The sequence below is a fragment of the Apteryx mantelli genome, chromosome 1, assembly GCF_036417845.1.
Source record: "Apteryx mantelli isolate bAptMan1 chromosome 1, bAptMan1.hap1, whole genome shotgun sequence".
Lineage (NCBI taxonomy): Eukaryota > Metazoa > Chordata > Aves > Apterygiformes > Apterygidae > Apteryx > Apteryx mantelli.
In genome coordinates this window covers 158,547,198-158,569,181 of record NC_089978.1, presented here as the reverse complement: position 1 = coordinate 158,569,181, position 21,984 = coordinate 158,547,198, and the positions used below count along the sequence as shown (strand labels likewise).

At 36.4% G+C, this 21,984-nt stretch overlaps 1 protein-coding gene across 5 annotated transcripts in view; it reads right to left on the bottom strand.

Annotated features, from left to right (window-relative positions):
- Positions 1 to 21,984, bottom strand: part of TRIM24 (tripartite motif containing 24) — a 67,018-nt gene that overhangs the window by 29,344 nt on the left and 15,690 nt on the right. For 3 of the 5 annotated variants that reach the window (XM_067308082.1, XM_067308113.1, XM_067308091.1), the window contains one exon: positions 6,086 to 6,204. In XM_067308082.1, coding sequence (XP_067164183.1) covers positions 6,086 to 6,204 — 119 coding nt within the window. Of the gene's footprint in view, positions 1 to 6,085; positions 6,205 to 9,318; positions 9,434 to 21,984 lie in introns of those variants that run through there. The other 2 variants (XM_067308098.1, XM_067308106.1) reach the window with 2 other exon arrangements.

Below are 21,984 nucleotides of genomic sequence, written 5' to 3'. Positions count from 1 at the left end.
TTGAAAATTTTTACTTGTTCTTAAGCTTTAATTTCAATGACATTTTGCCAAAAGGAAGTATTTTTAAGCATTCAGCATTGCTTCATAAGAAAACTTTTAGAACAGGCAAGTAAGTATCACTGAGACATTACTTCAATGTCACATTATCTCTGACAGCAAACACCATTAAAGAAATTCTCTCCCATCCCCCTTTCCAGGTCTCTGCTCCTCAGTTGCACCAATGTAATCCTTTGAAAAACTGTGGTGTAAAACCAGATCAATTCCATCAGTGTGACCCATGGATCAGTTACATAAGCACAGCTGATTAGGCAGTGAACTACTGCAGCAGGGTTAAAATCAGTTTTGCTGCCACAGAAGTACCTTCAGACTATACCCCCAGATGTACAGAGGTGTTTTAGCAAACCAGAGAATAAGGGTTGGATATATGTTTTTCTAGTGTAAAAAACCCTCAAAGGTGAAAACAAATTAAGCAGATACAGAGCCCCCCCCCCCCCCAAAAAAAAGAGAGAGTCTTTCAGGCATTCTTTATATGTCAAAGAAGCAAACAAAAACAAAATAAAATGGCAGAAACCCAATTAAAAAAAAAAAAAAAAAACACCCTTTCCAGGTCACCTTTAGCAACCTTAGGCAGATAAACTTGCTACATGCCAAGACGTTCGAGTTCAGAAATGAAACATTTCTTATATTCCAAGATCTTTGTCTATTTTCTTTTTTTCAATTTGCTTTAGATTTTTTTTCAACTGGTTTGACTTGCTATAGTTGGAATGAGATGCTGAAGATTGTGATTCAATAATCAATAACCAGCTGCTGTCAAATGAAATGAAATGAAACCTCTTTGTTGTAGTCCAAAATACATATTCCAACTTTACACTTTTCAAAGCCAAGTGTAAGAGAGACAGATTTCTAGAATTATTTATGGACACCAAAACTCAGGCCTTCAAAATAGTCATGCTTTCTAGGCAAAATTAGATTTGCTTCTATCCATTGCTTATCTGAAGTACGAATTTGCAACTATAGCTTGGATTTTGCTAAAACTCCTTGTTATGACAAGAAATCATATATCTAAGGTACTTGGTAGTACAATTACTGCAAATAGTTGCTCTTCATTTCTTACAAAACCTGAAACTTTCTCACCCTTACTTTTCTAAGTCATACAAACAGTCCTTCAGTGATTTCAGGGAAAGTTCTCCCTAGTTAAACCTCTAAATCTTGATCCTGGTTAGACAGACACTTATTTTTAGTAGAGTTTTCCATATAATTATATCTACTCCACTTACTGGGTTTAGTATTTATAACCCCAGAAGTGGTCATTCAGCCTTCATTCAATTTTAATGAAAGTTGAAGTTACTCAGTATGTTATAGGTAGATCAATATTTTTACTTTTTAAGAAGCTTGCTTATTTACTTAACAACATAAACTTATGTGTAAAAGTTCAGGTAATGGAGATGTCTTCTTGGAAGAGGGGTTAGTTACTACAATCACCAGATAACTATACTTTTGCCTATCAGTGTTCAATAAACAAGCAAAAGCTTCCAGTTTAGAAGGAAGACACCCAGGAAGTTCAGAGGAATATTCAGTGATGAATACTCAGTTCCAAATTTCACCAGTGTAAATTACATATAATAGTTACACCTACCAGACGGAAAAAAATATTGATGCTACAAATTATATAACTATTTCTAGGCAGATACAAAATCACTAAGGAAAGCAACTCTCTTTTTGGACATTCTCACACATACATAGCTCCAAATATAAACCATGTGCTGACCTCTCAGACGCATCAACCCTAAGCAACATATCCTCCTTTTCCAGTCTCCTATCAACAGCTGCCTCTCAAGCACAACAAAACTATGTTCCAACTCCTTCTCAGTCTATTACCCACTATCTCAAATCACTGGTTTTCAAATAAGTTTTTGCCACGACTAAAGTTTTGTTAATATATTCTCCCAAAAAATAACTAGTATACTAAGTACATGATGGCTGCTTTGGCACCACACAGAACTAGAGAAACTTTTTGCTCTAAGTTGTCCTCATTACGACTTCTGTTACACCACAGTCAGACTTGCTTTCTTGGTATCGTATCCCTTCTCTACAACCAGATCTAAACTCACACCTGGTTTTGTTGCTAACGTTCCCCATATCTCATATAAAGTCCAACTGCTCTTCACTCCTATGATGACTCTTTAAAATCGCAGCTCAGCAACTGGTAAAGATACAAGAAGTGTTCTCACTATTCAAAATACTTCTAAATATTTCTCTCTTTTGGACACAGACACTAGGAGAATAAGCATCTGGAATAAAATGCATCACAGGTTCAATACATTGTGGTAACTCCAGTGTTGTCACCCACACTCTTCTACACCAATCTCACACTTTTTGGCTTTGCACAACTCTGATTTTTTTCTGTTAAGTTCCTAGATATTCTGGTTTGTCAATCCTTTAATCTTATTCATATTTAGCATTTACTTCAATATCATCTCTTAGGTTTGAAAGTCCTTTCCACTCATTCTTATAAATCAAATATAATTCATTTTATTTTCAAACTTGTAACATCATATAATTGTGCAAAGTCTTTCGATAAATCATAATGTGACAAAACTAGAAAGGATCTGTTCTCTACAAGTATTTATATCCTAATTGCCCGCAACCCATAAGGATTACCTTCAGAAAGATCACAGCTGCATTTCAAGCCAATTTTGTTCTTTTCTTCTGGAATGCTTCCTATGCCAATAGGCAGCATAAAATCTTTAATATTCTGTTTACTGCTAGCCAGGAAGGTCCTTATGGGACATATACTGGGGAGTTTTACACTTTCTTTCTGCTTACTTCTTTTGCTACTGAAGTTTGAATAGTAATTACTAGAAAGCACAACTGTAAGTAGTGTACTGAACTGCCAAAATCAGGCTCAGATAAAGCAAACATGATTTTAGATGGATACACTTTAACGCATTCCAGTTATTTTTCTCATCCCACAACCCCAGGCTCCACGATATGCCATTTACTCTTGCTGTTTAAATTAAATATGCTAAAAACCATTTTATCATTACTGTTTTGAACCTGAGGCAAGCAAGATTTGAATTTGAAAGTCCTCTTTTTGTAAAGTCTCTCTTGAACTGAAATAAGCTGGTCCTTCTTGACAACACACACATACTGTACAGGCTAATCACAAAAATGCACAGAACCCCTGGCTTACCTCCAGTTCAAATTTCTTTAACATCCTGCTAAAGATGCCAAATTATCAGAGCCACATGAAGTAGAAAAACCAAGGATAAACTATTTCAGTAGAAAAATTCTACAGGAAACCCAGCTTTGAATAAAATTTTGACAAAATCTGGATGATCTCTGGTCTAGTATTTCCTGCAAATCTCAGGAAGAATTAAAAGTGTAAAAGAGACTATCTCCTGCCTATCTTGCTACTGACAATTTTTCTTTCTTTTCTCACTTCTTCCCTTTCAAGGCAAAACAAGACAGACAGATGAGAAGGATCTAGCATCTTTCTACTCATAATATTCTTTCTTGAACAGGACACTGATCAGTTTAACTATCGAGTCAACCCTGCCACCTCACAACCAATAGGCTTATTAAGTGGTACAGCTATTTTTATGGTGCCAATGCCAATCAAAGTACAACGGGATTTCTCCAAAGTCTCTTTATTAACACACCTACATAAATGTATTAAAACAAAACAGAACTGTACATAGTTCCTTTTCAGGGCATAAGGTACATGTTCACTTAGCGGGCATCTCCCAAAATTGCCATCTCTGTAAAAAAGAAAAGGTCAGCAGAAGAGCACATGAATATACTTCTTAGCTGGTGCAGCACAGTTTGCTGGTTTAGCTTAAACCGCTGCAGGAGGCATTCTGAGTTCAGCCAGAGAACTTAGCTGAAGAACACACATGCTTTCTGATCAGCCAGCTCACTGGTTTTTGTGGGGGAGAGACAGAAACAAAGCATGGAGTGGAAGAGTAATATAAAAGCCAGAGAAGGAAACTTAAGGAAAGACACACCTAAGAAGAACTTCCCTGACATCTGCTCACACCATTCAGTATAACAAGGGATGACTCCAAATCAGCTGTTGAAATACATGAAATTTCTCCGGATTGCTCTCCAGCAGATCAAGATCAGAAGGTAAACAAAAAGACCTTTCCATCATTTCTGAAGAAGTGCCCAACTGATCCTGACATCACCAAGTTTGGTGGATGCTCAATAACTCATTGATGACCCATAGAAGTATACCCAATTTTACATAGTTTCGACCAACCACAAGATCTAAAGCATGAATATAAAGAACCCTTTTTGCACTTTCTATTCCTTATCCAAATCCCAAAGGCCTCAATTCCCCACCTAGCTTTTGCAAACTGTTGAAAGAATTTCTAGAGGGAAAAGAAGACTATTTTGTCACCAAAACCAGGAAAAGTAATTCTACCACCACTCTCCAAAGCAATATCTTAGAAGACTTGTTATATAACTAAGCTAGAAGATATGGGTCTCAAAATAAAAAAAAATTCAGGGTTGCTTCTGTGTAACAGAGTTATTTGTTATCTTGTTTCTCTTCCTAATTAAAATCACTAGAAAAGCTATTGTGATCATATTTTCAGTGCAACAGGAACTACTTGTCTTCTCAACCTTAATGGGAGAGTATTGGGAGACTTACTGTAAATCTTGCAACCATCTCCACAAATCAGGTATTTTCCCCCACTCAGAAGAAAATGCAAACAAAATAATTCCAATCTATTCCACATTAAGAGAATAATTCCAATTTATTCCACATTAAGAGAATACAGACACATTGCTCATACTTCCAGAGGCTCCTAACTAAATTTCAGTTTCAGCTACGGTTCATCATTTCTCAGCAGTCCAATTGCAATCTGCCTTAGAAACTGAAAACAGTTAAATGAACGGTTTTGGAGACATAAGTTTAAGTCTTCTCCTTCTGCCTGAGAGAAGATGACAAAATTTATGCCCTTCATAGTCAGTGAGCTAATATCACAAACATGACTGGGTACATTTATCCGTCCTTGAGAGACATACACATTCTTATGTGTAAGCACAAATTTCAACTAAGCTTTGAAAAAGAGACTACACAGTATAAGGAGCTCTAAGAAGCCTTCCCAAAACAAAATAGATCAAGGATCAATCATTTCCCTTAGACATGGAAACAAAAGAGACATTTTTAAAATAAAAGTTCTTAAAGACAACTATCCAAATGTTAGGGAATTACTGTAAAATTAATGCAACCCTCATGAAGTAACCTTTTCGGACTGTTATTACGAAGAGAACACAAACATATAAAGAGGCTTACTCAGTTGCAGTAAGTTCCTGGATTTTAATTAAAAGTTTATGAGTGAAGAGATGCTTGTTTTCCTCTTACTAGCTCAAAATGAAGACAGGCAATATTTTGACCTCAGATATTGCTAAACTGTTGTCCTACACAGATGTAATTATTCATTTGGTACTGCCTCTACACTCTGGAGCACTCTGCTCCTGAAAACTATCAGGAAAAGGAAAAAAAAGAAAAAGATATCACTATTTTTCCAGACAAGCAGTTTTTGTTGTTATGAGATGACTGTCGTTTGCAAAAGAAAGAAGAGGCAATCTACAAAATACACAACATATCATCTTCCCCATCAGAAATTTGAGCCTTTTGTTTGATAACTGCATTCCAGCTAAACACTTGAGCGTTTTGTCAGTGTTAAGATCAGAAGAATAAAATTGATTTAACTAGAGGATTCCATTTTACATTGAGATTACTTACATAGCATTATTCAGGTTGTTGCTGCAGAGTGCTGAAAGTGTTCTGTCACAAGTCTAGAAATTTGCATTCTAATGTCCATTCCTTACTTTTATTGTTATTGTGATGTAATTTTATCCCAATAACTAGCAGTAGTTTAGACTTAGATACCCCTCTTCTTCACATGCACTTTAATTGATTTTAATTCATTGTCTAGAGTAATTATTCCATATGATGACTAGATATTTGAAGGCTTTTTCTGCATATGAACAGCAAAAGGCCATGCAGCAAGAAGCCAAAGACATGTATACACATCCAAAAGGTGTTAACTTGATTACATGTTAATGCACTTACCTGATTTGATTTTTCTACTGTGCTACTGGGAACCTCTGTGGCATCCTTCACAAAAAAGTTATCTATGATGTGTCTCTCTGCACATTCCTGTCCACAAATTGGACAGCGGATAACACCAACTGTGGGGGAAAAAGATTAAACTGATTATGTTTGCACAACTTAAAAGATTTATCAAACAACTTCAAAGACAGTTTGTAAGGATAAATATTCTGAAAGGAATTGTTAATACCTTCCTGTCAATAAGGTCCAAGTGAAAAGAAGCTAAATCTCATTTATCACCAAAATAACCTTTTGCTTATTATTTCCTCATGATATGTTCTTTTAACCAAGATCAAGCATCTATTTGTTTCAGTCCCACTTAGCTATTTGAATTTGCTCTTATCTTACAGAAATTTAATTCCCTTTTTTCCTGAAGAGAATGTCTTCCCACTGAGACAGAATGAATTAAAGTAAACATTAATAAATGTGGAGTATTAATTAGTGACATTCAGCAGTACTACACACAGACACAAATATATGTGTGTGCATGCATATATACACACACACACACATATATGTACACATAATAGCAATGCAACATGACTGACTTTAGACTACATAATATAAGAAACTGAAATATAATGAATTTAACTGATACTCTACATGACCTAGTCAACAAGGCAAGTTGTATAATGGAGGAATAGGAAAGACCTGTGTTAACCTGGTGTCTACCTTCATAAAAAGTAAGTGAAAGCAAGCGATACAGGAATAAATAAGCAAGGTCTTTCCCCTCCAGTCCCCAGCAAGACCTACTGGTGAACAATTATAAGACAACAACATACTTAGACTCCAGGTTGAAGAAAGAGAGGTTTTGTCAGGCTAACAACCAGTAACTCAAAGGGTTAGACAATTAAAAGTTCTCTCAAGAGAGAAAAGGACAACACTGTGTTTCAAAACTTGCGGCTCAATGGTGAAGAGACCAGACTGACATGGAAATGATCCGCAGAAACACTTAAAAGTAGACACCTTTCCCAGATGCAGACAACGGTGTGTTTTACGAGTACTAGGGCTAGCTTATTGTCTAAGAAAATCTTTAAAATGTTGGCATTAACATCTTGCTTTAAAAAAAATTATCTTCTCACCACTGTCATTGTTACCAGAAAAAAAAAAAAGGGGGAAATTAAGTTAGGTTGAAATAATCGCTTAGTACCAGGGAGTCATCATCCAAGGCCTACAGTAGAATAGTCATGTCAGTCCATAGCAAAGACAGATTCCAAACCTACAGCTGCTTTTGTGAGAGGAACTGTAATTGTAGGCCCCTACAGGAGATTTGAAGCACTGTTTAAACCCAGTAAATTTAACATCAGTACATAAATCAGCATTTTCTTATTTAATTAAATTGATGTGGCTTTAATTTTGTTCCTGTTTCACTTTTGTAGTGAAACATGTAAATAGAGAAACGACTAAATATTTCACTTTCTGCAAATGAACTTAACTACCTATGGCTAGTGCTCAACACAAGAGTTACGTGAAATTTTCATAGTGTTCTTCCAATGCATGTTAGAGATGTTTCTGGTCAACCCACTATAAAAGAATCTTTTATTAAAAGTCCACTGCTTTTCTAAATTACCTCTCCCTTCTTGAAATTTAGCCAAAAGCTTTCCACTTGTGTACAAGGCATTTCACATCTTCATCTGAAAGTCTATGATAACATTAAGCCTGTTTTTATTATACTTTTCATTTTACCAATTTGTGTGTTTCAAAGCATATCTGAGCAGCTTCCTTTGATATACATATTCAATATTTTAGCTAAAACTATTGCATTTTTTTTTTACGCTATCATCATGAAGGATAATTAAGAAATCCAATTCCACTATGTCAGGTAACTAACAGAACTCCAAGTACTGAACCATTTATTAAGAAAATCGATTTAACACAAACAAGAGTGAACAAATTTCATAATATTCAAGCTACACATTTGCTGAATCAGACTGTATTTTTTCACATTTTTCAGCAGTGCTTATTACAAACCACCCTTTGTTCCTAGTTGCTCATTCCTGGCCCCAATACAGTGCATTGCTCTGGGCCAGTCAGTGCAAGTGATTGTGTCAGTCTCTGCATGTGTTTGGAAGTGGGGTAGAGACAGAGAACTAGACCAGCGAGCTGACTCAGCCATGGATATATTTCTCCTGCTCTCCCAGGCACCCTCTTCAGCACCCTAATCTGCTTCGCTGACCAAATGAGCAACTGCTTATGCAAAAGTAATATGAGAAGGAGCAATGAGGCCAGGGTCACTGAAGGTTAAGTATGGAACCACTGCTTTTGAAACAGATGAATGATACTAAACTGAATTTATATCCCAGATTCTGTGCAAAAGGCTGGGGGTGGGGCAGGAGGCCACAAGTTAAGAAATGTAGAAACAGTACATGAGCAAAGAGCAACACTGCACTCCTTATTTTTACTGCAGAGCAGAGTTAATTAACGGTGGTCATTTTTGCAACTTAGAGATACTTGCTATGCACCTCATCACTGAAACCAGATGTTTCTTTTGCATTTTCACTGAAAGAATATTGCCAACTTTGTTCAATAAATAAATTGCTTAGAAATATTAGATTGGAGATGGGAGAAGGAGAACAGGAAAGATGAACAAACTTCTCAAAATCCACTTGAAAATTCTTCCCAAACTCCTCATGCTGCCTAGCCTTCAGTCAAGGTTTTGTTCTACAACTGCGTGTGGGTAAATTTGCTTTTGTTTTAATCCTAGGTTGTTGACTGGTCCACAAATCAGTTTTAACCTAAGTTTAATTGTCTTCAGGACTGTGGATTTAAGAAAAACACCTAATATTGAGAACTCAGTGTAACTGTTACAGTCAAGTTACACTGTTATGCACACAGTGGGCAACATAGGCCTTTTTGTCAAAAAAAACATAAAATACAAATTAGCCAAGAAACATATTTTATGGGTCCTTATCTGCTACTGTTGTTGTATCTAAGCCTCTTTCAGTAATGCACTGAACAATATAAACCATGTATTGGTCATTTCCTCTCCACTCTCCAAGTGGGAAATCGTAGGTGCAAGTAGAGTGTTTTGTGCTAATTTTTTCAGATGTGTGTTGCATTTGAAACAAAAGGGTCATGGCAAATAACAGTACCTAATGAATTCCTGCAAGTTCACTTCATAACTTGAATCGAGCCACCCCCACAGACAGTCTTGCATGAGTAAGCTGTGCAACAGCAGTGGTATTTCTACCCACCCTCCTTATCCGTGAACAAACGGCATACTGGAGTGCACCATTTAATCATTGCACAGTCCTGGGGTGTATGAGGAGGAGGCAGGAGTTACCCAGATGACTAAGACAAACACCAAGTCACTGGGAAGGAAAAAATATGGTTTGCAACAAACCCTGAATTCAGAGCTTCCTGTGGGAAAACAGAGGCAGAAGAGAAAAGACAATGACTGTTTTGGAATTAAATAGAAAACAGTGATAAATGCATAAACAACGCATTCCAAGTTAAAAAAAAGAACACTGATTATATTCAGGTAAGGACAAACTCTAATTTAGTAGAGCTTGTGGACAAACCTATCTGTTTCAGTGTTAGCACTTCTACTGATATTATGAGGGTTAGCTGCGGTAATTAAGGACTTAGGTTTTACTCAGAAATAGTCATTTTGAAGAAAATTCCTACCTTGCAATACAAGTTACAGAACACAGCTTTTTGCTTAAAATGGTAAAACTACACATAGGCCAAGCAAAGTTGTTTTCAGCCATATAGTCACCAAAATTTTACAGTCGCCAAGTATCACAGATTTGACTGGAATTAAGTCAATTCTTATCATTTATGTTGCTTAGAGCCCAAAATACATCACCACAACCCTAAGAGCACATATCAGAGGAGGCCAAGCTGCAGTTCATTATAAATCAGAAGCAACCTGAACGGGAGCAAGAAAATCACTGGATTTGTTCAGTATCTGATTCTGAAGATGACACAATAATATTTAAGTTTTTTCATGTGAAGAGTCCTCTCTTACAATAACATTTGGTCCAGTAGCATGGGTATTACAGACCTAATTTTTTTTTTTTTAAGCTAAATACTTCAAACTAGGATTAAGACTTAGTTGATGAGAGAACAGAAGCAGAACTGGAAAAGATACTGATTCATATACAACTCAGCAGAATTTATACGGAGAATATAGCACTCTGTAGTGTTCCAGCCTTATAGAGATCTAGGAAATACATAACTTCATGCCAAACACAACATCTCTACCACTTTGGAAGAAACCAGTCAGGTTGATTTGAACAGTTATAACTGATAAAGAGTGTTAAGCCAGATGACTGATGCAAACATGGCAGTGCACTGCAAACCTCTTGCTAAGGAGCCAACAGGTACTGTAGCAAGCAACTGACTCTGTAACCTTTTTGAACAACAAAAAGGACGATTATTTTTTCTGAAGATTCTCCTGCTTGCATTTCAACAAATACTTAAAATTACATGCAGGAAGAAGGAATGCAATAGAAAGTCAAGTTTTATATAATATAGCCTTGGCATCTTATTACATTCCATGTGTGTGCCTGCTTTTAATGTTCATTTGCACACTTTTCCCATAAACATTTCATTACATTTCAAACTGTTCCTTAAGCATGCACAGAATGCAATTCCTAAATTAACCTCTGAAATAATTAACATTTCCTCCATCAAGTCTCTCTATAAGACTCTTTTGCAGTGCTGTGATGAATCAAACTGATTTTTTTTTTCTTTTTAGTGCTAAGATTTGGAAACAATTGTGCGATAGCTTTCTAATCATGCCTTAATTTTATTACCAACACTTCCCTCCTCTAGTTTCAAGACACTAGCTTCCTGAACTGTGCCACAATTTACTTCAATGCTTTCATGGCTGAGAACTGTAGCTATTGTACCATGGCCTGCTCAAGAATATTCAAATTCTTAATAGCAAGATATTAAAAGCCATTTAGTTGGTTTTTCTTATATAAACTGGTAAGGAAAATAAATCATCCTCTACTGAAACTATGGGAGAAGCATACTGTGCTATCAAAAGAAGAACTACATTACTACTTTAAAGGAAGAAAAATCCCCAAACTATTTTGGTGTTTATCCCCCATAAAAATACCCACTGATTTCCATAAAAGCAATTAGGGCAGAAAAGAAGAAGAAGAAAAAAAAACCAAAGTTGCAGCACAAAACATGATTCATCCACATACTGTAGAGTAATATCATAAACTTTCACTAATCCAAAAATTATTTGTGCAATTGGTAGTTGCTATACCAAGTACATATCATTCAGGTATATTATGAAGTCCACAAAAACTGAGTACAAAAACATTTTTTGAAATAAAAATTGTCACAGCAATTGTTGTGCAGAGGCATCAGAGTGGCATCAGAATCAGTTTAACATTTCAGCTCACCTGAAATTTTGCCAACCAGATTAAATGGGGGGGGGGGGGGCGGGGAAGGGGCTCTTAAATTACATGCAACAGTTCTAATGCTCAACTCATCCTTGACCAAATCAACTCCAAGGAGTTGAGCTTTGGGATACTGGCAGGCAAATTGAACCATATTGTTAGGAGGCTCCAAGAGCAAATAAATTTTTACAAAAAAGTAACTTTCCCTCTTAAAGACTCTCTAACAGAAAACTTGAAAAGATAACAAATTGCCAGAAATAAAAGTTGTCACTTGTTATTTTGAATGTCACGTCCTTTCATAATTCCTGATGGTGCACCATATTCCAGAGACAGAAGAAATACCTGAAAAAAATACATAGTATTGCTTAGAAGAGGAAACAGGCTGAGATCAAGCTACCTTTCCTATTACTCCTCTAGGGAAAAAAATTGTGCAAGGGTGACCTCACATTTTCCTAATTGTCTTAAGCAGCATCACCACCACCATCTACATCTTGCAGTTTTAAGGAAACAAACACACACCAAAGATGATCCAACCAGGGGAGACTTCAGCACACTAGAGCAGCTACAGAGGTTGTCAAACCAGGGACCTTCAGACAGAAAACTTCCATTTTTGACTGGACTTCAGTCAAAAAGACAATCCTGCCCTGATTGCCAGTTTGCTTCAAACCCTACTGTTCCCTCTCAACTTTTTGTCAAACTTCAGTTGGTTGCCACCTGATTCACCATCTTTCCTTTTAATAAAGAAAATTTACTCCTACATAACATCATTAACTCTAGTGATAACAAGAAACCTGTTATCTGGTCGTACCCACTATCTGTACTAACCACACGGAATGCAATCCACTGCTTCACTTTTCTGTAGTAAGCACTCCGAAGTCTCCAAAAGGGTAACACTGCAAAGGTTAAGATAAAAGGCATTAAAATGCTTTTCACTAAGCTCATCCCCACTTTACACAGGCTTTAGTTTTCAAATTCAAGAAACCTAATAAGAATTGCACAGTTTGCTCTCTGTTAATAACTGGTTATCACTTTTAAGTATCTTCATTCAAAGGTACAAAACAGACCAAAAAAAAAAAAAAAATCTAATGGCTATCTAGAAAAAGGAAATGCTTGGAGACTGTTTCTCCTCCTGTCTTTGTACACTGATGCAAGCAAAGGGAGAACCTAAAACATATAGCCAACATTGGGTTTGCAGTCCTTTAAGCTTTGAGAAAAATTAACTGTATTTTCAATGTGTCAATATTAATGTTAATTGTAATAATGTTAGTATTTATCATGAAATCATTAAAGGAAGTAAGATTTTAAAAGCATTCATTCATTGTTATCCTATAGCAACCCTTCTTGTGCCAATACAAAGACTTACGCTGCTATGCAGTGAACTGGGTCAGCAAATCTGATGTGGATTCAAAAGTGGGGGGAGAAGGGAAGAGTTAAGTTTCCACTGTAACATTTCCACAGCCTCCTGCACTACAGACACACACCCCTATGCCTCTCCAAGGAATGCTAGCCTACGTTTTAGACACATAAAGGAAACCACGACACAGTCTTACGCTTCTTCAGAAATTACACCCTGCATCCACTTTAATGCCATCTCAAGCCTCTCAGCTGAATGGATTTAAGGTATATGCTGTATGATTTCCAACTCAGTTCTCAAATTCCTGGGACCACTGAAGCATTCGGAGACAACAGGAGGAGGCTGGGCTGGTCTGTCCCAGTTTCAGCTCCTTTGGATCTTCACTGGTAACAAAAAGGTTTCAGGGCCACATTAATAAAGCCACTGGATAACCATCTGTAAATCCAAAGGGATATTTCTGTTTGTAGATGCAAAGCCTTTTACTAAAAAGGGGGGCTTAACAGTTGGCTTTCTTCACTACAGGTCAATCCAAAAAATAGTATCTCTTATGAAAGACAGCTCCCTTTAAATAGGGTACTTGGAACCAATTGGTAGCTCATTTTCCCTAAAATGACATAGCCATTACAGAGTAAATTAATTAGGTTTGCAAAGCTTAATAGGGTGATTTTTTCCTCAGTTTTAGAAAAGCCTGGTTTGAAAATTTAACTATCAAGATTTCAGAACAGAAAATACTAAGAGTGAGTCTCATGTACAGTTAAGATTTTAAAAAATGGACAGGCCAGTTAACATTAACAGACAGTATTTTAGAGACTGAAGACGATGCCAGCTATACGATTTATAGTATAACTACACAGAAAATTAGGTCATTTCAATTATAACCTACAGAATCCTTTTCTCCTCTCATTGTGTATATACATGCCATTAATATCTGCAAGGTTTTTCGTTAAAAATGCATGGGGCTGAGGGTAAACTGGTTATATTTACACAGGTCATGTTTTTTCTGTTAAAAAACAAACATTTGAAAGACTTAACTCAAGAGAGGATATTATGTGCAATGATGTCTGAATAAATTTTAAAAGTAATTACTGCTTTCCTCTTGTTTCTCATTAAGCCAATGCTGGTGCTGCAAAATTGGCAACTTCTTCAAACCGGTTTGTTCCAGAAAAAACTGCTTCTATCTAGTTGTGACAGCCTGCTGCTGCGAGCCGAGTTGAGCTAGGTTAAACCAACGAGCAAACCCATCTCCAAGAGGAAGCTGCCACTTACTGCCAGAACACAAATGCTCAAAATGACCACAAATCTAGCGAATAAGTTTATTAAAATCCAAATGCTCAATTTATCACCCTTTAAAATGTAAACAGATGAAAGACAGAGAGAGACAAAGCTATAATCCCCCCTCTGAAATAGTGTTACAGGCCAGTTTTTATGCTGCAGTGCATTGACTTTCTTGGAAAGCGCTGCAGAGCTGAATTAAAATATTTCAGCTGCTCTGTGAAATGGTTCATTGTTTTTGTCCTACATGCCCAATCTTTGAACATTTCAGATATCACACACTAGACTTTGTCAAACTATATATTTTGCAAGGGCTGGCTCTCTGGCCGGTTTTGAATACCTTAAGAAATTCTGAAAGGAGACTTTAATGTCCACATCCAAGATTGTCCAATGTATTTCCTTTGACAACACAATTATAAGAAGTGTCATAATGATAACAAAAGGCAATATTACTATTGTGGTATAGACAATATTTAAGCGCAAGATGATGAATATAAAACCACCTCATTCCCTTGCAATGAACATGCTTAAATGAGGATGTAGAAGCTGCCAACAATTATGCCAATTGTCATAGCTGAATGTGATGAGCATTTCTTTCATCAAAATTTAAATACATTCTTTCAGTCCTGAAATTGTCAAGTATTTCCAGCTTATATTTAGAAGATACGGAATGATGAAGTTGTATGCGAGGATTTTTACAACTCAGTGACATTCTTGAGTTGTTTTCTCTGAGCAGCACAGTATTTTATTTTTTAATCTGCTAACATTTTGAAAATGGGTTTAGTACTGCCTAGATAAATACATTCTACTGAAACACTGTTTGGCAGACAGTCTAAATTCCTGTCAGTGTGCTTAAGTCCATTGTATCCATGTGCTTCTTGAGCAAAAATTAATACCTTTCTCCCTCAAAAGCAAGATGCAGGCATGTTGTTATTAGTATTTAAAAAAGAGCAGCACAGAGGTAAACATATACTGTTGCCAAAAACTGGTAAGGAGATGGATCTCTCATTGAAGCTCTGAGCATGACTAGTAGTCACTTCTTTTTGACAACAAATTTTATAGTCTGGTCTTCGTCATTTGGAATTATAATCTCCTACTACTGGTTGACAGTTTAGTAGTTGCAGTACAATGCATCTGTTATCAGAAATGATAGTTATAGAAAAGTAAATATAAACAGATTATCATTTGGGCAGCAAGATCCAGTCCCAAGCCAAAAAACAAACAAACAAACAAAAACAACAACAACAACAAAAAAGCCTTTCTAGGAGACATTGAAGGAGTTGGTTCTTTTCAACCCTGTGCTGAAAAGATGAAAATTATGTTCCAACATATGACACTCTTCGTTATTGCTTCACTCACTTCCTCCATTTCCCCCTTACAGTCTTCCTCTTTTATGAGTTTCTTCCCATTCTCAAGATGGCCCCTGCTAGATAACAAGAACTTATCTATCAGGACTTGGGAGACCAACCTCTTGGCCCTCCTTTTTCAAGCCACTCACCTCAGGGGTGCAATTCAGTTGCCTAATGTATGTATCTAATTTGAGGAGGATATCCTGCCTGGCTTCCAGTTACTATTCCAGAAGAAAGCAGGTCTCCTATGGATTCTTCATGCCTCTGCTAGCTCTTTTTTGAATATCACAGAGACTGTAGAAAGTCTAAAATGATACAACGTACTCCAGCTTGGGCACCCAAATCTCACCCTATTTGTCGACCTTTGCTGTTAGAGCTCCTGCAGGTGATTTCAAATTTCTGGTTGAAAATACAACTGAAAGGCACACAGAAGTTCTCTTATATAGTACCTGAAAAAACTGCAGTCTGCAGCTCTAAAAGAAAATTTGGTTATTATCAGTGTCCAGAGCTATCAACTTGTTAATTGCAGTGTTTGCTGCATCTATCTGTATTCTGCTATAAGGATATCTATTCTGAAGTTCTCCTGGAGGACAACTGTACAATTCAGAAGTCATCAATACCTCTCTGTTAACCTCCTTGAAAATATCTCAAAAATGAGATAATGATGTAACAAATATAAAGGAAGTCTCCATCAGCTTCATCCAGAAATCATATATGCAAGGAGTGGATGCTCAAAAGTACATAGAAATAATATGCTAAGTCAGAACAATAGGTTCTGACTTTGGGTTATTTGGGGTTTTTTTGGATGATGGAAAAAGAAGAGAAGATAGGCTGATATAAAGAACTAGGATTTATGCTAATTAGCATCTCCAATATATTCTTCAGTGACAATAGCATGTTCATCGCACAAGTACAGTGTCCAGGACTTAAATCTCTAACAGTCAGAAAGATGGTTTTAATGTGTATTTATCAATAAATCTGAATATTTATAAAGGTACACTTTTAATTTGTGATGAAGTTAGGGCTATTGTACAACAGTAAACACTTTCATGATTAACATGGGAATATTATAGTAATGTCAAGATTCTTTTTCTTAAAAAGCGTGCTGCTGGCAGGGGCAGAGATAGTAAAAAGAACAAACAATATTTTACAAAAATCCTCACTCTGCTAAACGTAGTCAATAATAAAAAAAAAGATGCTTCTTACTTCCAGCAGTTTCCATCAGATAGGTCTGAATGCTGTACAAGAAAGTACTAATGGAACAGAAGAAAAAAATTCAAGCCATTTTATTTATTAGAGCAGAACAACCCCAAGATTTCCAAATCTAGTCTATTCAGATTACTTCCAATACTCAAAAACTGTTTCATACTAAAGCTTAAATGTCATAGGCAGACTTTTTGCATGTATGAAAAAATAACTCCTCATGGCTGCACAGAAATAATACTGATTTACTGTACCAGGGTACTCCAAAAAGTAAAAGTTAAATTTTGCACTTGAAAGAGGGATTCAGTTTCTCTGCAGTGTTGCCAAAATTTTAATATTTTGGGTGGAATTCATGTGTCTAAGTATCGATTTATGCTAAGTTCTCTTCATAGTCAGTGCAGACCTAGATAACATAGTTAGGTCATGAATCATCTCATCCTAAAAGTAGATGTCTACACTTGGTCAGATGAATCATACCTTAAAAGCATCCACGTCTCTCTACTAACTATAAAGAGAGCCTAAGACGACTAGTTCATTTGTAGAGGCCTACTTTGTAGGCATCTGAAGTTGAGCAAAATGAATCTCAACCTTCAAATATACAATACAATTTTGGAAAATACACTAATAACAAAGCAGAGACATGACAGTACATACTTCACACACTTAATACCATCTATAAAACATCCTGAACATTAAGGTCATATCAATGCATAATAAATAAAATGAAGTGTATCAATTCACACCCTTAGAACTGTCATTTCACATTCTCTGACCCTAGCATGAATTTGCTGTACAGGGTTAGCAGTAGCCTAATACTTTGATTAGATGTTAAAAAATAGCTGGTGGCAACAGTAACAATCTTGCAATAAGTTTGCAAACCTCTTCTGCTTGTTCTCTTCCTTCACCACAGCACTGTACCTCAGTTTTGCTAGCACAGCCAGTAGTGCGATCAGGTGTTAAACCAGAAACCAGACTGCGGAACAGTTTTAGCTGAAAACAAAAGCCCTGTGCTTCATTTCTGCTGAGAAGGTTCTAATAGCTGAAGTACCAACAGAGTATAATTTTAAAAAAATTATATCAGAAGTAAGTATCACAGAGGAGTTGCACGTTCTTCAGAGGATTCTGCGAGTTTTCTGTACTAGCGCTTTGTTGTGAGTAAAGATTCTGAATTCTTAGCTGAGGATAACAAGTATTAAACTCTTCCCTAATAGAGGTGTTTAAAAAATTTGGAATGCAGGCATTAAAAAAATTATGCACAGGAAATAAGAAGGTTGCTAGCAGGATATGCAAAAAGAAAAAGAATGTGTAACCTATTAGAGATAACCTGTACCTTTACTAACAAATAACTACCTCAGACCCCTCTCCCCCCCCTTTTTTTTTAAACAAACAGGTATCTTATGATTAAACAGTAGGAACAAACTACTGAAATTTTATCTGAAAGTAAACTCTGCAGAGGTTAGGTGAGAACCTAAACTTGTTTAGAATGAATGTTTGAATGAACAATGAATGTTTGGTGAAGAAGAAATGTCAGTCTTTCTCCCCTGACCTACCTCAGTGATTCTAAGATGTAGGTCCCCACCTCAAAATTCCTACACAAAGTGAGAGACCACCAGGTAGGGGGAACCAACACATTAGCACAGACAGTAGTAAACAGAAGAAAATTTAAGGAAATATCCTGCTTTTTGATATGCTAGTGTGCATTTTTTTGACCAAGTAAACTGTTAAAGCATTAATATATGTTATATATCCTTTACTGCAGAACCACATGATATGCCTGTAAGGAGGTGAACTATTTAGTAGGACTTTTCCACCTAATGGAAGATGAAACATCCTACTTTCACAATAACATTTTTCTGATACTGATCCCATAACCAGAATGACATCCAGCAACTCCTCTTTGGGATGTCAGTGTTTAGGGGTGTCAAGGGTTTAGGAAAGAAAAAGTTTAAGAAGAAGTGATGAGATAACACAGCATTTTAAGTGCATGCATTTTAATGCATTACAAGTTGAAGAAATGTGGGACTGGATATTTAAGACAATTTGGACTGAAAGCACTTTGGAAAGGACAGGAAGATAGATCTCCATGCTTGAGTTCAGTATTATCCTTCATGGTGAGACTGTACATGAACAGAGACCACTAACATAAATACCTTTTCCTCTACCTGGAACCAAGCAATTATTGAATGGTAGTTTCACAGATAAAGAATAAGGTCAAATAAATCTAGACTGTGACAGTTATTCAACAAAGAAATCCTTTTCTCTTTTTGATTCATTGACTATTTTAGACAAAGATACACCTGACTGAAGGAAGATCCACTAGAACAAGATACTAAAAATAAACAGACAGCTTGTAAAGAATGGGGAGGGTGGGAGAAGAGAGTGAAGAAACTAAACAAAAATAAAAAAGCAACACACATCTTACATATCAAGAAGCACAAATTTGTGTGAGAATTACTTAAAATTAATTTCTTCTCACAAATTATAAATTGGATTAAGAAAAAAACAGCAAAATGCTCTTCAGCTAGGTAAATAAGAAAGGAGACTAACAGACAAAGAAATTTGTGTATTATGCAGCAAAAGCAACTCTCTAAGACTCCCATATTAAAGTATAAATCTTAGAATACTGAAACCAGGATAGGACACATCTTCAGATATTGACCCTGGGAACAAATTCAGGAAAGCTGATGTAAATAAGAAGCTGTTTATTAGGAAAAGTCCTGAAAAGTTCATCAGATTAATAGGGCACTATATGAGGACAGAAGATACAGTATTTACATTGGGGGGAGGGGGAAGTAGATTACAGCAGACTAATCCAATTTATCCAATTATGGATTTTCTGTATAAAATTACATGCAATATAGCTAAATTAATATTTTTCCCAGGTAGCACCAAAAGGATTTGAATATGCAGATGAATATTTGAAAGTGTGACTGAAGCAAAGAAAAAATTAAAGGGGAGACAGTGAGGGGCAGTATAGAGCAGGGATAATATAAAAAATATCAAATCCGCAGTTGCTGTTTTCTCAGGTATCCCCACCTCCTCCATGCCATACCTTCCCTGTCTTCTACCAGCAGCAGAAGCTGCACACAGTAAACTGGTTCAGGATGCTGAGACAAGTGAAAACTAAGACAATCACTTTTTAATGAAATATTACTTTTCAGTTAGTTCAACTCCCTGCACCAGTTTACTGTCAGCACAGAAGAGATGAGAATGAAAACTTGTGACTTAAGACAGGAAAAAGCAGGGCTGCAGCAGCTCGAATTTGAATCGACTTAAAACTGCTACGAAACCACATGCTCAGGCTAGATGGTACTAGAGAAAATCCTCAGAGATTGGTCTGGTGACCAGCTTCTCCCAATATATTCATTAATAATTCTGACACAAAGAGTGATAAAACAGCTAAGAGATTTTCTAATGACAAAGTAACAAGACCTTGTCAATACAAAGATAAATTAGGATATTATTACAGGAAGAATGAATGTCTGAGAACGGGAAAAGAACTGTAAAATTTTCCTAATGACAGAAAAAGTACTTAGGGACTAAAAAGAATTTGTTATGAACCGTGAACCAATGAGTTCAAAAGGGATAAGATGACTTCTGTGAATTGCCTGATCAAAAGGACAAGTCTGCTGAAGTTACAACAACTATGAGGAAACCAACAACTACAAGGAAACTTTGCTGAGTAACAAATGATAAGGGTCAGGTGAATTAAAATGTATTCTAAACTGTGCTATTATTAACCAAATCTAAAAGAATAAAGAGTAATTCTTACTGTTGCTTTAAAAAGTACCTATAGCAAGGTGAACAAGATTCCCACAGTTCTTTGATGTTATGTGTATTCTTAGGCTTGTATGACAGTGGCAGGACTTTTTGCACCACCCACTGTAATTGAGCTTTACATATTCTGAAAAAAAGAAAATGCAGGATGATCGTGTCCCAGATATCTGCAAAAAATTTTGATTAGTAATTAGGACATAGTTCCTGAAATAAGTAACTAATGAACCATTGTGGAAACAAACAAAAAAGCATAATTAAGACAATGGCTGGGTGGTCTATATAATACGAGAATCATCACCAATTAAAAAATAAAAATAAAAATAAAAATAAAAATAAAAATAAAAAGAGAGAGATTGTGCAAAAAGTAGCAAGTATATATATGTGAAGGCCAAAATAACTGAAGCAATACAAAATCTTCTAAAAGAGCCAATGACTTGATAATGGCCAGAGAGTAGGCTCTGTGAATGGTTAGCTGATCAATATTGTATGTTGGTATAGCTATTAAACTGCTACAGTTCTGTAAGCAAGAGCGTTACATATTATTCTAACAGTTTCTCAAATGAAAATGCTGTTTATTGAAGCTGCCGTGATTAAACATAAGGCTGCCTCTTTTGTCCAGCCAGCCACAAAAAATGTAAACATGATCCCAGGACATACTGTAAAGCACTGGCAGGGATGGTAAAGACAGATAAATCTATAATGCAAATAGTACAAAAAGTTTGATATGAGAGGCTGCCAGGAGAGCTTGACTTGGCTAATCTAACAAAAACAGAAGCCGATATTCTGTACAGCTACTTCCATTGAATATATCAAGGTCAAAATCAGCATACGAGCAGAGGACTGTAAAGTAACTGTGCTTACTTTACAGCCCTCTGCTCAAGTTCAGAAGAAAAATTACAGAAATGTTTCCTAATACTAGAAGACCAAGGCTTTGGAACAGCTTGACCATGGTTTGCAGAATAAACAGGAGAAGCAGAGACCAAAAAGCAGAGACTGGCAAATTTGAGAAGAAGTTTACACGCCACAAACAACTGTTGTATATGTGGTATTATTCATAATAGGGTTCAAAGAACCAAGATAATGCCTTCTGGTCTTACTTTTATACTCTGGGCATAATATTTACCAGCAGCAGTTTTGCCAGTACTGTAGCTGAATGGCTGGTTTCAAAGGGGGCCAACTTTTCCACTCTTACACAGAAAAGACAAAAAAAACCAGAAATTTTATATGGCAATTTTTCAAAACTTCAGACTTGATCCATCATGAAAATACTGATGTTTGCAAAGACCCACAGTCATATAACTATGGGCACAGATCATGACATAGGCACACATGCTAAAAACCAAGCACAGTCACTGGGGCAAGCATTTGCAGGTCTATAGAGCATTACAGTGGAGCTGTCGCTGCCACCCTGCAGGAGGGAACCACTCCTGGAGGAAGCAGAGCCTTCACATCAGCAGTGCCTGCAGTCAGGTTTGGTAGTTAGAGCGCGCTCCTGAAAAAACTACCTCCTCTCAGAATCACAGAATCACTGAGGTTGGAAGAGAC